This window comes from Podarcis bocagei (genome assembly GCF_964188305.1).
Source record: "Podarcis bocagei genome assembly, chromosome: Z".
In the NCBI taxonomy this organism is placed as follows: domain Eukaryota; kingdom Metazoa; phylum Chordata; class Lepidosauria; order Squamata; family Lacertidae; genus Podarcis; species Podarcis bocagei.
The window spans coordinates 26,718,653-26,735,644 of record NC_138140.1 but is presented as its reverse complement, the minus strand read 5'-3'; the positions used below and the strand labels follow the sequence as shown (position 1 = coordinate 26,735,644).

The following is a 16,992-nucleotide window of genomic DNA, read 5'->3' as shown; positions in this document are numbered from 1 at the left end:
TTATTCATCCCTCACCCTATTCCAAAGGGGGTGGAACCTCACATTTCTGTGAAGAGTCAAGAGCATAGCAAGGGACAGATTAGATTGCAGATTTGGTTTTCACAGCTTCTATCCCCAGGGAGCTCTTTCCACACAGATTTGTCTTCCGACAATCCAGTGTGCCTTCAAGGGAACTACGGGTGAACTCTCACTCCATGCACAGCTCCAGACATCTCTTACGCTTTGTCATTCTCCCATCGAAAATGTCATTATGGAGCGTACATGCACATATACACACACAACTCAGGCTCCTGTGACTGCACTGCAGGGAAAGTGAAAATCAGCTCTTTTTAGTTCAGTCTTCCTACTGCAGACCCCCTATCACTCTTAGATAATTTGTTAGTTAGTGGGTTGGAGTATTGTTTCATTTATTGTTTACTAATGTTGTTTCTTATTATTGTTATGGGGTGGGGACTGGTTTTTTTCTTATTTTTTGTTTCCCCTACCATGCTGTATGGAATTTTTATGCATCATTTGAATCCTCCTCCACATTTGAATGGGATATATATTTTCAGTGTAGGCCTCTAAGAGACTTTCTGGGTGACAAGCAACTATTATTATAATTTTTTTTAATGCTCCTTCTCTTAGTAATATAAAATTACCATGATGTAACAGCTGATTAATCCTCCTCTTCTTTGCACCTTCAGCAAGTCTTCAAAGAGTTTCGCCCGCTCGATGATATCATGGCTGTAGTGGCCATCAATCATGTCAATGGATTCTGCAACTGCTCCTGTGAAGTCAACGATGGCCTCTGCGGTGTTGCCACCATCCAGGGCTTCATAAGACCCGGCCATCCTAGTGGTAACACAATGTATATTGAGGACACACCGAGATATATGAAGAAGGTTTCGCTGCTCCCAATGGGCTGCCTCCCTCCTCCTCCCCTCTAGAGGCATCGTGCTTACCTAGGTTTCATTTCCTTTGATAGGAGATCACTAGACTCTTGATGGTATTTTGTAATATTTGGGTTTATTTAAAAATGCACGGGTTGGGCAAAGGTGGAGCAGGCAGAGCTTAAATACTCCATCCTATGGGGAAATCCACTACCCCACATCATATCTCCAGAGAAAGGCAGCCAGAACTCCAAAATGATGTAAGTTGGTCAAGCTAAAACTCAATTCTCTGCCTTGCCATCTCGCTAGATAGTCTTAGCCACCTACAAAAACTCCTGTTTCCTATCATTTGTTTACCCAGAGACCTAGATCTCACCATCCTTAGCTCAGAGTGGGAGAATGAAAGGCATACACCCTTTAGTTATGTCTTCCTAGCCATTTCCTGCAACTACCCACTCTCCTGCAGATAAGCCCCATTAAATTTGAACTAGAGTAGAATTGTGCTGTCAAGGGAGAGCTATGCATTACCTACAGGTATAGACAGGGCTTCTTTTCATCCAGAACTTGCCAGAACTCAGGTCTGGCGCCTCTCAAGTGGGCACTATTGTCATTATAAGAGAACAAGGGTTCATGGTGAGTTCTGGCACCTCGTTTTCTAGAAAAATAGCACTGGGTATGGATACCTTGCTAACTTTATCTTGACTGTTGAGGGAGTCCATTATAGTACTTCTGTCTTCATGAAATTTCTCGTAGGAAACCCTCCCAATCTGACCATGCTACATGTGTATTCTATGCACTGCAGGGAAAGTGAAAATCAGCCTTTCTACTACAGACCCCCTATCACTCTTAGATAATTTGTGTATTCTATGTAAGGCATGAGGTAGGAAGGGGCCCCAAGATCATCATGGGCAATTTGTTAAAACCACTTGGTTTTGGTAAGATTGTAACATTTTGTAACAACATTACAAGGCAGTTTTCATTTTGTTGAAAGAACAGAAATTGTGCCAAGTCAAAGCAATCACGTACTTTGCGTAGGCCTTCTCCAGAAGGGCGCTCCAGAATTCATTGCGGTCGTTAGAATGGCAATAGATCAGCTCATTGTCTACAGTTGGCAAGCGGTCATCTATGACCACATCAATCCATTCTCCAAAACGCCAGAAGCAGAAGTGAAATATCCCTACATTTTGATCTGGATTATCTGAAACCCAGTCCTGTTCCTCAACATATGGAACCACCTAAAGTGTCCAAAGAAACAGAGAATTACTCCAAGCATTGAGGCAGGAAACATTTCTCGATTAACTGATAAAATGGATCCATTAAAAAAATAATCAGACCCCAAAAAACATGGATTTGTAATTGGGGAGGGGGAGACTTCCATTACAAGGAAACAATTTAAATTCCTTTTTAGTTAAGATCATTCTTATAGCCCTAGAAGAAAGGCTACTAGCTTTTCCTTACCAATCTCCTGGAAATCACCCAGAGATTTTTCCAGCAGACCCTGATCTACCTGCTCGTCACTCTTTCCCTAACTGTAACTAAGCCCATGTATGTGAAACCTGAAATAACCACCATAGATATGCTCTCGCCTCCACTCTGTGCCCCCTGCCAGATTTCTAAAACTGGAGCTCTGCACCTTCAACAGGGGCAGAATGTAGAAGAACAGACATGCCAATGGTTTGCAGCAAGTCATGCTAGTTTTCGTGGGTTAAACAAGGCAAGATGCTGGAGATCCATATATATATATATATAGCACATCTATATTTCAATTAGTTTCAAAAGGTGATACAGTGGTACCTCAAGTTACAAACGCCTCAGGTTACAAACTCTGCTAACCTGGAAGAGTTCCCTCAAGTTGAGAACTTTGCCCCAGGATGAGAACAGAAATCGTGTGCCAGTGGCACAGCAGCAACAAGAGGCCCCATTAGCGAAAGCACGCCTCTAGTTAAGAACAGTTTCAGGTTAAAAATGGACCTCTGGAATGAATTAAGTTTGTAACTAGAGGTACCACTGTACAAGGTAGAAGGGATTGGTTTGGGACTGCAGAGCTGAGAGAAGAGGCTAAGCCTTTCCTCCCACACCTTCTTCCTGATACGAATCACCTCTCCTCAGATCCTATTTGCCCTGTTAGGGAAATGTATGGTTTTACAAAATTATTCATTCAGAGTAAATTGGTCAGCCAAGGATGAAGAACTTTTTTTAGATCAAGGGCTGCTTTGCATTCTTGGTGACCTTCCAGGGGCCACAATCATAGTTCCATCCAATCAAAAACACTCAATCGGTGGATGAAGCCAAGTCTGTGAGGACTGTGGGCTTGGGGAGAGTTCTGAAGGGAAGAGGGCTGCATTTGACCCTGGAGGGCTGCATTTGACCCTGCCTCCCCATCCAGATGTGCTCATTAAAAAATCACTCATGGAAAGAAACACCAGTTGTTTCTCTCCCAAGATCAAAAGGACTTGGGATCCTAAACCACATATGATTTATCGTTATTACTGTCTAAAAGCGAAAGTATTCCCAGAGTAGCTGGCTTTAGCGTCCTTGACACCCATCGCTTTAGAGCCCTGGGAATCCTCGTCTGTTGCTCAGTAGCACAGTACCTTTTGCCAGAGGTTCTGCCGAAGGGCCAGGCAAGAGCAGGCTGCCACAAACCAGCAGTTTCCCAGCTTCCCTTGGTGCAAGTCGTGGGAACTGATTCCATTGACAACCAAGTGAGGATCTTCAGAGAGCTCCTTTAAAGGCAAAACACACATAAGCAAATTGGTTTCACAGTATTATAAATCAGGCAAATGGCTCCCAGGTTTCAAACATTTGACCTGCTTGAAACTTTGCTGAAATATTTGGGGTCATCCACATTTCCGCTGTGTCCTGTGATTTCTGGTCATGATTCTCAGAGGTTTTTCTTCCGCCCTACCGCTTTCCCCAGGAAAACCCCCTGTTTACCGCTGAATCAAAACAAACATCAGTTGGGTTTTCTGCAGATTGACATTTGTTCTGATTCAGCAGTAGACAGCGGGTTTTCCCAGGGAAAGTGACAGGGCAAAAGAAAAAGCTCTCGGGCCTGTGCCTAGAAATCAAGGGACACGCAAAGTATGGATGAGCCTGTTGGAAGATTCTAGAAGAAATCTGGAAAATGGTCTTGAACAAGTTGCTAGTGTAAATGAGCATGTGAATGATTCAACATTAGGTCTCTGGCCGAATGGCTAAAAGAGAAAAAGATTATCTTGTTTTATTTGTTATTGACCAGTGTAAAGTTTTGTAAATAATAAAGACTGAGAAACAGAACCAAATGGTGTCTATTCCTGTAAAGGGAATTTCATGAAGAGATAGCTGGAATGCTGCTGCTGCTGTAAAGAAGTAAAAGATGAAGGAAAACTGTTTTGTAAAAGGAACTCTGCTGCAGAAAGAAATGAAAACCCAAGAGTAGATGCTCACGCACCAACAGAGCCCTTAGTTAAAAAGGAAGAAAGCTCTCGTCAAAGGTGGTGCAGAACTATAGAATGAATTAAGTGGCCCATTTTTGTTTCCACCCACCAGTAGGAAACAAGAGCCACCATGGACAGGAACTTCCATGGTGGCAACTCCTGGAATTCAGGCAATGGGAGAAGATACAGGTTAACACGCTCATGGATCTCGTGCATGGAGTGGCCTCCCCATTCACTTCAGTGGGGGAGAAAATTCCTGGTGTGCAATGCGCAGACTGAACAGCCCCCTACATTGAAGTGAACATGGAAATCATTTGTGCAGGAGCAGTGTGAGCACTGGAGAACAGGGATGCACACGATGTTTGCAAAAAGCAATCTCAAAAACAATCTTTTAAAAAACATTCAGCAGCAGACTTTATGAGCACACAATTTTGTGCAAGAATTTTTGCACACTGTAGAGGAGTGGCACTGAGAAGAGGAACCCCTGTAGTGCCCCATAAATTTAGAAAGTGGAGAAGGGGGTTCAAAAGCTCAGAGAAATTCTAAGTTTTAGGAGCCTGTTGCTTTATGAAACACTGGGAAACATGGGAACGCAAAATGAGGCAACCGCCTCAACAGAATCAAAACCCAATCTTAAACACGTTTACTCAGAAGCACATTTCAATGTGTTCAGTGGTGTTTGCATCCGAAACCAAAATCCTGCTGTGAGGCAAAGGCAGGGCTGTGAGATGGCTCAAAGGGCAGGAGTCATTCCTGTATGCCCTGGGGCAAATTATTTGCATTTGCAGATTACAATTTTTCAGCGGGAATCATAAAGATTGATAGCAGAACCCTGTAGATATTCCAAGCTGTGGAACATGCCATACTAGAATAACGACCTGAGTGTTGTCACAGACCAACGTGAACACAGATATTAAGGTTGTGTATACATTACCATTTAATCTGGCTCCAGTGCATTCCTACCACTGGTGTTTGAAGCTATGAACACATGATGTTGACCACAACCCACATCAATCTTGCAGTTTCTTGAGAAATGCTGCTGTTTGGTGAGCCCCCCCCCCCCAAAAAAAACCTACCTTCCATCAGATTTTCCCCAAAACCATCTCCCACTGCTTTGCATTTCAGCTGAGGTGTGTACCCATGAGATAGCCATTGTGCATGCACAGATGATAGCACATGTGCAGATGAGAGTGGGGGGACACACCAAAAAGGTAATATGGATCAGGCGAAGACCCCCCCCCTCCATGGTGTGAACAGCAGTTTGCAAATGTGGCTTGAAACATAATGAGTGAAATGGCCCTGCTGCGTTTTATGTCGCTAATGTGTTCAAAGCTTTAGGAGTTTAGATACCAAAACATCAACATCCTTTTAATCACTGCGTAGGAAGAAAATATCCCAACTCTACACTGGAAATAGTTCAGAATTCCGAATCTTATCTCTGGCATTGATGCTTTCCAGCTTCCTTTTATAACTTTTAATAGTGAATGCATTTCAAGAGGAGTGTTGTTGGGTTCATCCTGCTTGTGACCTTAGTTTTGGAATCCAAAACAATAATCATTCAAGCACACTCACATTTGACCAGCCGAAAAAGAGACTATATATCATGCTTGCATCCCTTTGCCAGAATTACAATGCAAAGTCATGGTGAGAATACAGCTTGTCTGGGTTCTCTCATCGCTTTGAGCCGCTGAGTCCCAGAGGTCAGCAATGCAGACAGCCTTCCATGTGGATGTGGTTAAGGCTTATTCCAAAACAAATATAAGGATGACACAGAACTTCTTTTGCTGTTTCTTTCCCCTTCCCATTACAGTTGCATAAGTCTGCATAAACTTACAAGCTAGGAGCAGCCTAAGAATGAATGTTGCTCAACGTATTTACAAGCTTAAAGTGATTTGATTCTGTCACACATTCACAGCGAAGACTACCATGGACAATGGGAGAATTCATGGGAGGGGGATGTCTTTATTCAAATTATTGGGAAGTCTTTGACCTGAATTTTAAGCTATTTTCTCAATGAGCTAAAATTTCAGGGTAAGGAGACAAAACTGCTTGATTTGAAAGCTTTTGTTTCCAGCTCTGTTTCTCCAGTATATTGAGCTACACCCTCCTGAGCCTCCAAGCATAGTCAGGGTTTACCCTCTCAGTCATTGGCTCCACCTCACACATCTCAAGATGACCCGGCAACCATAGTTTTTATTATACAGTTTGTACGTAACTAATTCTAAGCAGGCTTACTTTAGAGTAAGCCCAAAACATGCATAGAAGTGCACTGCCTGAGTAGTAGAGGTAGAAATTAGAGAGCTCTGGAACCTCATTTATGATGAGATGAAAAAGATCTTTAAATTAACATTCTCAAAGAATTCTGGGAAGTTGTGTTTGTTAAGCGGGCTGAAAGATGTTAGGAGAGCTCTATTCCCCTCACAGAGCTTAGGAAGAAGCATTCTACTTTGGGAATTGTAGCTCTGTGAGGGGAACACGGAGTCTCCTAACAGCCCTCAGCACCTATTATTAAACTACAGTTCCCCAGAATTCTTGAGGAGGCATCCATGACTGTTTAAATGGATATAATGCTCATTTAAATGCATAGTGCTGATGGGGTTGTACTGAACTGGATTATAACCAATGGTCTTTCTGTGCCGTCACAACTCTCCCTGAAATCAGAACTATAATTCACTTGGCTGACGCTCATTAAAAATAGGAAAGATGTGCGTTCTTTCGGAAACAATAAATGATGCTACTGCCTCTCCCTGCTCCCCCCCCCCCACCGGAAGTATTTATGGACAATTCCACATAAATTTATCAGCCATAAATGATCTCGTAAATAGCAAAGCACCCTGCATTTTCTTGATGAGAGAGAAGCCTTCCACAGAACCCTAAGGGATGCTACCACCTCCCCACTTACAAATGGGCAAATAAAAGTTAGTACCAGCTATGGAGATAAATCTGATCATTTTAGTGCATCTGGAATGAGCCTGCAGGCAGAGCGCGTGCATAACTAATGCAGTATTTAAATAAAAGGTATCGTTTTATTAGAAGCTTTAAACAAGACAACTGGATTTCCTCTGTATTATCTCTCTACTCCTAGGGCTCTGTGACAGATGTATGTGTTATTTCAACATTGAACAACCCAACCTTGGGAGGAATATGGCTTTTGACATCCTGCTTTTTTGGACAAGGATTAACCAGTTTCTTCCTTCTAAGAAGAGGAGGTAGAGGGCAGCAGACATCAAATTAGATGGTTTCAGGCTGCATGGGGACCAAGTGCGTGGCTTCAATCACTGAACAGATGAAGACTTCCTCCATAAGCCAAACCTGTGAGGAAGAACAAAGGCTGCTGCCTTATAATGAGTCAGACCACTGGCCCATCTAGTCTACACTGACCAGCAGCTGCACTCCAGAGCTTCAAACTCAGGTCTCTCCCAGTCCTACGTGGAGATCCTGGGGTTTGAAACTGGGGTATTCCGCACGGAAAATGGATACTCTACCCCTGAACTATGGCCCTTCCTAAAATATTTTAGAGTCTTTTCTTTGAGGGCCAACATCACTGAATATATGGTGGCTCGCAACTGAAGAAAGGACCTTGCTGGTGATTCCCTGGCTGTAGAATGCTCTGACCAGGAACGCCTGTTTTGATATAATTTTGGCACCAAGCAAAAGCTTTCGTTTGCTTGTTAATCTAACTTATTTTATGGCTGCCAATTCCTTTTACACTGCTTTGTATTTACCGTATTTTTTGCTCTGTAAGACACACTTTTCCCCCTCCAACAATTATGGGGAAATGTGTGTGCATCTTATGGAGTGAATGCAGGCTCCTTGGCTTCAGCGATAGCAACGCGAAGCCTCCGAAGCGCAGAGGGAGCACTCCCTCTGTGCTCCAGAGGCTTTGCGTTGCTTTCGCTGAAGCCTGAAGAGCGAGAGGGGTCGGTGCGCACCGACCCCTCTCGCTCTCCAGGCTTCACAGATAGCTGCCTAAAGCCTCCGGAGCGCAGCGGGAAGTCCCGCTGTGCTCCGAAGGCTTCGGGTTGCTACGTTGAAGCCAGGAGAGTGAGAGGGATCGGTGCGCACCGATCCCTCTTGCTCTCCTGGCTTCGCTGGAGAGGTGCTGCACAGCTTTCCCTCTCTGTGCAGCGCCCCTTCAGCGAAGCGGGAGGAGAAATGGAAGGGGCTCTGTTTCTCCTGCCGCTTCGCTGAAGGGGTGCTGCGCAGAGAGGGGGAGATTTTTTTTTTCTTGTTCTCCCCCTCTAAAACAAGGTGCATCCTATGGAGCGAAAAATACGGTGTTTTATTTCTGCTCACTGCTTTTAAAAAAACTATCAACAGAGGTAGCTGTGTCAGTTTCTTGCAGCAAAAACAACCCAGGAGGGTATTGTGTCTAGCTACACATGCAAACAGCCTGGCCTGGCATGAGGCAGCTTTGTGAGTCCACAAAATGTGGTAAGAATCTACCCACACTTACCTGTTGCTCCGCTGTTTCCAGACACAGGCCTGTGCTTAAATGCTCAAACCTCCAAGCAGCGGTTTTTTGGTTTTTTGCCCCAGAGCTTTCCCCATGAAAACCTGCTTTTAAGCACTCAATTGGAGCAAATGTTAATTGAGGTTTTCCTCAGATTGCTGTTTGCTCTTATTGAGCATTGAATAGTGGGTTTTTGCTAGGAAATTTACACTTCTCTGAATTTTGCAATGCACTTCTCCATCCAAGTAATATGTACAAAGGTATATGCATGGGGTGAAAACACATGTACAGTGGTACCTTGGGATGCAAACGGGATCTGTTCCAGAGCCCCGTTCGCATCCCGAACGGAATGCAAAACACAACGACGTGTCTGTGCGTGCATGGGTCATGTTTCTCCGCTTCCGCGCATGACGTCATTTTTGAGTGTCTGCGCATGTGCGAGTGGCAAAACCCAGAACTAACGCGCTCCATTACTTCTGGGTTGCCACGGAGCGCAACTCGAATGCGCTCAACCTGAAATGCATTCAACTCAAGGTATGACTGTATTAGTGAAATTTAGCATACAAAAACATTAAGAAATATTAAGAAAACTGCTTTGCAAAAATATTTAAATTGTGCAAAATTGCACAAAACTTGTTGGCACCATCTGTCTCAAGAGACAATGGAGTGCACCTTGGTGAGGTGAAGTCAAACCACTGCATTAGCAGCACCAAAGTGACTTCTCCTGGGTGCAAGCCTGGGTAGTGTGTATGGAGGTCTGGGACTGTCCAGACAACAAGACCCCACTTGTAGCCTCACTGGCACGAGCTTGGCTGCAGGAGTTGCTGAAAGGAGGCATACAAGGTGCCATCTAAGCATCTTAGGAACTCCACTCCGGAATTGTGAAGGGTTTACTCCTTGGCCTTTTCTTCTCCGAAAGATAGCAAGCAAGGCAGAAAGGTTTAGGATCATCTTTCCTTCTCCTAGATGGGCTACCTTCCCAAGTTGATTAGCCCCATCTGCCCCTCACTTCCCTCTACAGCATATGCAGAATGAATGAATCTTTATTTGCGTCAGCCATTGCCCATAGTAACATAACAACAATATGATATACAAAGAATAAAAATAAAAAGTCAATTACATAATTATATACAATGGTACCTCGGGTTAAAGACGCTTCAAGTTACAGACTCTGCTAACCCAGAAATAGTACCTTGGGTTAAGAACTTTGCTTCAGGATGAGAACAGAAATTGTGCTCCGGTGGCATGGCAGCAGCAGCAGCAGGCCCCATTAGCTAAAGTGGTGTCTCAGGTTAAGAACAGTTTCATGTTAAGAACTCACCTCCAAAATGACTTAAGTATGTAACCAGAGGTACCACTGTATGCAGAAACTGCCTTCCTGACCATTTGACCCACTATTGGCCTCGTCCACTCAATCCGCCAGACCCTGTCTTTGTATGCAGGGGCTAGTCCCTAACTCGACTGAGGGTTTGAGACCCATCAGCTACCAGCCAGTCAAAGCTGTTTCCCGGGGTGTGGCTGCTGTCACATGCTGGCAGCTTCTCGGAGCCACAGGTGAGAGCTGAATGCAGGGTGGGGGCCAAAGGTGTACAAACTACCCCAGAAGGAGCAATATGTGTCCCCCACCGGGGTACTACCTCTACCCCAACACCCTATACACCTCTAATTGTATAAAGAAATGTGTAAAGTTCAAACTAAAGAAATGAGGAAAGTTGAACTTGAGATTGGGGAAAAAATGAGAAACGGTGAGAAACTGCAATGAATTATTCGCCCTGAGCTACAATCCTTTTCTAAATTCAGAGAAGTCTGCTCTTAAGCTCTCTCACGGAGCATTTAAAGTTTAGGCGGGCAAAGACGCAAGGGGTTGCTAGCCAACCGCAGCACACGAGAGCAGACAGCAATATCAAAAGCTATAACTGGTGTGTATTTTGCAAGCTTCACAACTGATGAGAACAAATTTAAGAGATCCCAGAGCTTACCGTGAGGCTTGCTACAGTCATAAAAATGTAGTACATTGTGTCATAAACCACACATTGTTTAATTTATGGTATTCAAAGCAACATTTTACTTTATAATGCCTTAGATCCAAGAACATTTGGAAAACTTTTGCTCGTTCCCGAGGGCCTTCCTATGGCTGTCCTATACCTAATCTTTTTCAGAGGCTCATAGCAAAGCGGTTTGAAGTATTTCATTGCCTCGTGGTGGCAGTCTATGCCCAGGGATCTCATGCACGCAACCACAATCAAATTATCAGCACATCAGAAGAGTTTGCTTAGCCCCGAGACATGAAGCTAGTTGTGAATGGAACAGTTGGAGAATCTTGGAACTTGTACCCCAGAATGAGTTGCAACAGTCGAAACCATCAGAGATCAGAAAAGAGGGAGTTCCACAACTTTTGGGCTTATTCTTATTGTGAATGGAAAACCCCTCCAATATTTAGTGATGATATAATTTATCTGCTGGGATAAAACACAGGTGGTTTTGCTTACAAATGATCTAACTAACGGTAGCTCAGCTATTTCTTCTATGTAAATATGTAAAAATGAAAGAGCTGTGTGCTGCCAGGAAAAAAACAAACCCTATTAAATCTGGCCTATGTTTAACGGGTAATAAATAAGGTGAAGACTCATAACATTGTTTTGTTATATTGTCATCTGGTTTGAAGTTCATACAGTTTATTCTGTATTGCCAAACTGAGAGATGTCTGGAAGAATGGTCTTCAGTAGGCTGAAGCCACAAAAATAAGCTTTCTGAAATGATATCATATCTCCCTGCCTCCCCCCACCCTGGCCTTTTCCAGGGCGATGCTATTATGATCCTTGAGTTGCTTATTTCTTTATAGTGAAATGCAAACCCTAATGAAGCCAGAACCGCCTTTGGCTTTAATGGGGTCAAGATGTCATTCTCTATCGATTCCATAGCATCAGCAAGTCAGATATTGCAGTATTACATGTGAGGACAATAATTTGTGGTAGAGGGTGGACTGGAGCAAAGGTGGGAGACTTGTCAATATATTCAGTTGCCTGTGCCCCTTCAGGGCTCACTTCCATTGAGTCACAGACAGAGAGGACACTCACTGCTTTTACACCCACAAACTTTGAAACACACACATAGAGATCAACACATGCATTGTGGTGCAGTAACTAGAGTGCTGGGCTAGGAGACCAGGATTCAAATCCCCACTAAGCCATAAAACTCACAGGGTAACCTTGGGCCCATCACTGTCTCTTAGACCGCTCTACCTTCCGGGATTGTTGTGAAGATAGAATGGTGAGTAGGAGTACCATGTACACCACCTTGACTACTTGGATGAAAGGTGTGATTATAGAAAGAAGAAGAAGGAAGAGAAGGAAGAGGAGGAGGAGGCAAACACATATATGCAAGCATGAAAGCTCATCCATTTCTGAGTCACACCCACAAAAGTATTTGCTGTACGGATTGCCGTACTGTGAAACCAAGTGTCCCTTGTGCCTGTTCAGACACACCCTTGGGTATGCTCTCATGTTAATAACTACACGCATACATACATATACATTCACACAAAACACAACCTTCTTGGTTGTGGTGCTGAAAGTGACAACGATATATGTGATAGTCAGCTGCATGATGAGGATTAGAGGTCGTCGTAAGCATGCCGATTTCATTAACCGCCCCATGGCAAAAGAGTTTAGGCACGGGAACGAATTGTGTGTCCGTGCTCTTGGCTGGATCTGACTCTCACTCTTCTCTTCTCTTCTCTTCTCTTCACTAGGTAAGCTATCAAAGAAGGCTTTAAGAGGGACCCTGCAACTGCAAACTCCTCCCATAGTCAAGGACTTCCAACGCCAGCGAGTCTGGCACCTGCAGGCTGGGGCCAATCACAGAATTCACCAGCGAGATAAAATCTATTCCTTGCTTAGAAAATGACACACATTGCATCCTTGGCATTTCCAGGAGGGCTTAAATGTTCCTGTGCCTGAAAGCCTTGGCAGCTATTTCCAAGCAATGCTAAGAACACTGACCCTGAAAGCGACATGACGCAACATAATATTGTTTCATATTCACTTTTACCCATCATGCTACTCTCCAGTTTCTAACTCCTGCCAATCTATGCATCCCCATCATGTCCGATTTCTTTCTGTTTTAAGCAAAAGTCTGTATAAACTAACCAACTTGGAGAGCATTTCTCTCCTGCGGAGCATGCTCAGTCCAAACTGAGAGCCTCTATGGCAAAACACATTACTTGTGTACAGTGCACAAGACCACCTTCTACAGCAATTAAAATTTACTTAGCTTCAACCTCTTGCCATTGCAGAAGCAGCAATTATTTATCTTATACTGCTTTTACCCTCTTAAGCTAACCACTTTTATCTATCTAGAAGAGTCCCATTCTCTCTTTTTTTCCTAGTACCTGTTCTTTTTAAAACTGTAAGAAGTATTATGGCCCTTTAAAGACTAACCAATTTATTATGCCCTAAGCTTTCAGGCACTACAGTTCAGTTTTTCAGATGCGTAAAAGCGTTGTCCTGAGTTGCATGGGGATTGTAAAAAGAGAGCTCCCAAGGAAATGAAAAGAAGAAAAGTGAAGTGATAGTTTCGTACTTAACAATGGTAATTCACAAAACAATTTCTGATGTCACAAATATCCTGGCATTGACATTGGCACACTAGATTTGGTATTTTTTAAGAACAATATTGTGCCTACGACAGAATCCTGCAGCACCCTATTTGTCACTTTTCCCCAGAATGATAAGGAACCATTTGTGAACGCTCTTTGAATTTGGTCAGTCAACTAGCTACAAATCCAATTAACAGTTACTTTGTCCAGCCCACATTTTACCAGGTTCACAAGAATATCACTGGCGGGTTGTCAAAAACCTTACTAAAATCAAGATGTCCACAGCATTTCCCTCATCCTCCAAGCTTGTAACTTCATCAAAAAGACATGTGGTTTGTCTGGCATGACTTGTTTTTGAGAAACACATACTGGGTCTTAGTAATCACAGGATACTTTTCTAATTGCTCACAAAGCAAGTGTTTCATTATCTGTTCTAGGGCCTTCCCTGGTATCAACATCAAGCTCACTGGTTGGTAGTTTCCTGGGTCTTCTTTCCCCACTTTTTTTTAAAGATCAGGACAACATTTGCCTGCTTCCGGTCTGCAGGAACCTCACCTGTTCTCCAGTGACAAGTGTCATCTCACACTTTCTGCTGCATCTACCAATCACTTTCTTTCACAAAAGTCCTATCTTTTTGGGGAAATATTTTTGTGTGCAAAAGCTCAAAATTCACAAGTATGTGACTGAAGCCTACTCAAAAAGCAACCTTCTGGAGAACACTAAGTTTCTAAATAGGGAAAAATTGAAATAGTTGATCCTTAAAACACCATTCCTTCAGTTTCACTTGGCAGAGAGCATCTCTGAAAATATTGGCAGGAAAAGAGTTGTTTCCCCCCTCTTAATTAGCATTTTCAGCATAGCCAGTAGAGTCACAGCTCATTAGGCAGAACTCTGCATAAGCGTTAATATCACTACGCAAATTTACTCTATATAGCAGCACAAGTCTGCAGGGGTAGCCTGCTGATGAATATGAACTCTTCTGCATTTTTGCAAACACTTGCAAATGTCAATGTTTTTAATGTGGGGTGGGGAATGGATGAACAAATTTAATGGTCAGAAACAAGCTGAAATATACCATATTTTTTGCTCTATAAGACTCACTTTTTCCCTTCTAAAAAGTAAGGGGAAATGTGTGCGCGTCTTATGGAGCAAATGCGCAGCTATCACAGAAGCCAGAACAGCAAGAGGGATTGCTGCTTTCACTGTGCAGCGATCTCTCTTGTTGTTCTGGCTTCTGAGATTCAGAATTTTTTTTTCTTGTTTTCCTCTTCCAAAAACTAGGTGCGTCTTGTGGTCTGGTGCGTCTTATAGAGCGAAAAATACAGTACTTGACTAGAAGGTTGATACCATGGTAAAGCTTCATGTTATCAAGGCCTGAGCTCCAACAGGAAGAACGATATGCTAGCAGTCTCTTGCTGCTTTCTACCTAGGACAACCACTCTCTAAGCAAAATAATGAATGAATACAATTCTAATGTTAGAAATGGCAATAGTAAGAAGCCAGTGAGAACATCTCAATCTCTCAGGACATTTTACTGCTGACCTGAATGTTCTACATGAACAATCTATGGAACCCAACCTTCTGATGAATACCACTCTACAGTAAATACATTCCAGAGGGTGAAAGCAATGTGAAACTGCAGCATTAAAATTTATTTATTTTTAATTTAAATTTTTATTAACATAACATAAAAAATGCCAAAGAAAACCCTGATTATCAAAATTGCAGAACTGTAGTACAGAGGTTATATTTTTCAAATAAATAGAAAGAAGATAATATAGAAAAATAAAAGCATCATGAAAGCCAAATTTTGCAGTTTGGTTGCGGGAAGACAGTTTTATATATTTAAAATTGACACGTAAGAAATGAAATCCCACCAAACGGTGCAGAAATGGTTACAAGTCTTCCTCAGCTATGTAATTGTGAGCCATTTTCAATGCAATAGGCATATAATCTTCCTAAATTAGAATTTATCACAGCGTTTTATTTTTTTGCAGTTTTGAACTGATAGCTTTTACCAGCCATGATGTCTTTCAGAGGAAAGATAGGATAAAAAACTAAATAGATAAACAAACAAACAGAATGAATCTAGGGTTGGTGTGTTATCATGAAAAGATGATTTGAGCATATTACATCGATCCTGACCTGACTGCACTGCCTACCAATTAGTTTCCGGGCCCAATTGAAGTGCTGGTTTTGACCTATAAAGCCTTACATGGCTCAGGACCCAATACCTCAAGGACCGCTTCTACCTATTTGAACCACCCTAGACCCGGCAATCATAAGATGAAGCTCTTCTTTGTGTGCCCCCTTCACGAGAGATTCAGAAGGTTGCAACATGAGAATGGGCCTTTTCTGTAGTAGCTCCCTGCTTGTAGAATGCCCTCCCCAGGGAGGCTCACCTGGTGCCTTCATTATACATCTTTAGGTGCTAAGCTAAAACATTCCTCTTCCCCCAGGCATTTGTCTAGTTAAACAATACATGGCCTTCTAAATTGTGTATGCATCTACAGAGTGGGTGGTACTGTTTTTGTTTGTTAGTGTTATGATTTTTTGTGTTTTTATATTGTAAACTGCCCTGTAATCTTCAGATGAAGGGCAGTATAGAAACTTAATAACGAATAATGTTAATAATGTCTTGCTGCTGCTGTGAATGGTGCCTGCTTTACTTTTAGCCGTCTGCTTTTCTGCTGCTCTTTCCTGTTATGGGATAATTAATGTAACCTTAGCCTTTTGTGAGCTGCTCCCGGAATCTGTTGAAGGGCAGGTCACAAACCAAATTAGTCAATATTTGTCCAAATGTGAGGCAAAATCCAGTATATTAGAAATTAGGCTTAGGTTTACCTCAAACTAAGACTATGATAGAAACAAGAGCCCTCTTCAAGTGTTACTGTCCGAAGAGGCAACATAGGCAGAAAAGGGTTATGTGGTCATACAAATTCCCTGGACCCCTTGCATGATACCCATGGAGGCCCCTCACATGGTCAACAACTGCCTGAGGGAAGAACGGCGTAGCAGACAGGAGTGGCTCTCCATTTGTGGAATGCTCTTCCCAGGAAGGTTCAGCTGGCACCTTCATTATGCACCTTTACACGCCAGGCAAAAACATTTCTCTTCAACCAGGCCTTTGGCTAATTGGCACTTGATGCCCTTTTAAATGTGTTGTGGAAGGGGGGATTATTGGGTTGTCTTGTTTTTATCATGTATTTTAGATTTTTTTATACTGTAATTTTAAGTTGTGAACTGCCCTGAGATCTACGGGTATAGGCAGTCCTGTTTTCCTAGAAAAAGAGGTGCTGGAACTCACCCTTGTTCTCTTAGAATGGCAATTATTATTATTCATAAAATAAAATACAATGATAAATAAATAACAAAAGAATAATACAGTGGTACCTTGGGTTACATACGCTTCAGGTTACAGACTCAGCTAACCCAGAAATAGTGCTTCAGGTTAAGAACTTTGCTTCAGGATGAGAACAGAAATCGTGCTCCGGCGGCGCGGCAGCAGCGAGAGGCCCCATTAGCTAAAGTGGTGCTTCAGGTTAAGAACAGTTTCAGGTTAAGAACGGACCCCCGGAATGAATTAAGTACTTAACCTGAGGTACCACTGTAATAGTTTTCATGACTGAGTGCTTAGATAGGGTGCAGGAC

General features: G+C 42.8%; 1 protein-coding gene across 3 annotated transcripts in view; it reads right to left on the bottom strand.

The window, feature by feature from the left end:
* CAPN6 (calpain 6) overlaps positions 1-16,992 on the bottom strand; it is a 66,648-nt gene that overhangs the window by 26,310 nt on the left and 23,346 nt on the right. For all 3 annotated transcript variants that reach the window (XM_081179320.1, XM_081179319.1, XM_081179318.1), the window contains exons 4-6: positions 3,467-3,598; positions 1,899-2,107; positions 642-834 (exon numbers count right to left, since the gene is read on the bottom strand). In XM_081179320.1, the coding sequence (XP_081035446.1) occupies positions 642-834; positions 1,899-2,107; positions 3,467-3,598 (534 nt within the window). The remainder of the gene's footprint in view (positions 1-641; positions 835-1,898; positions 2,108-3,466; positions 3,599-16,992) is intronic.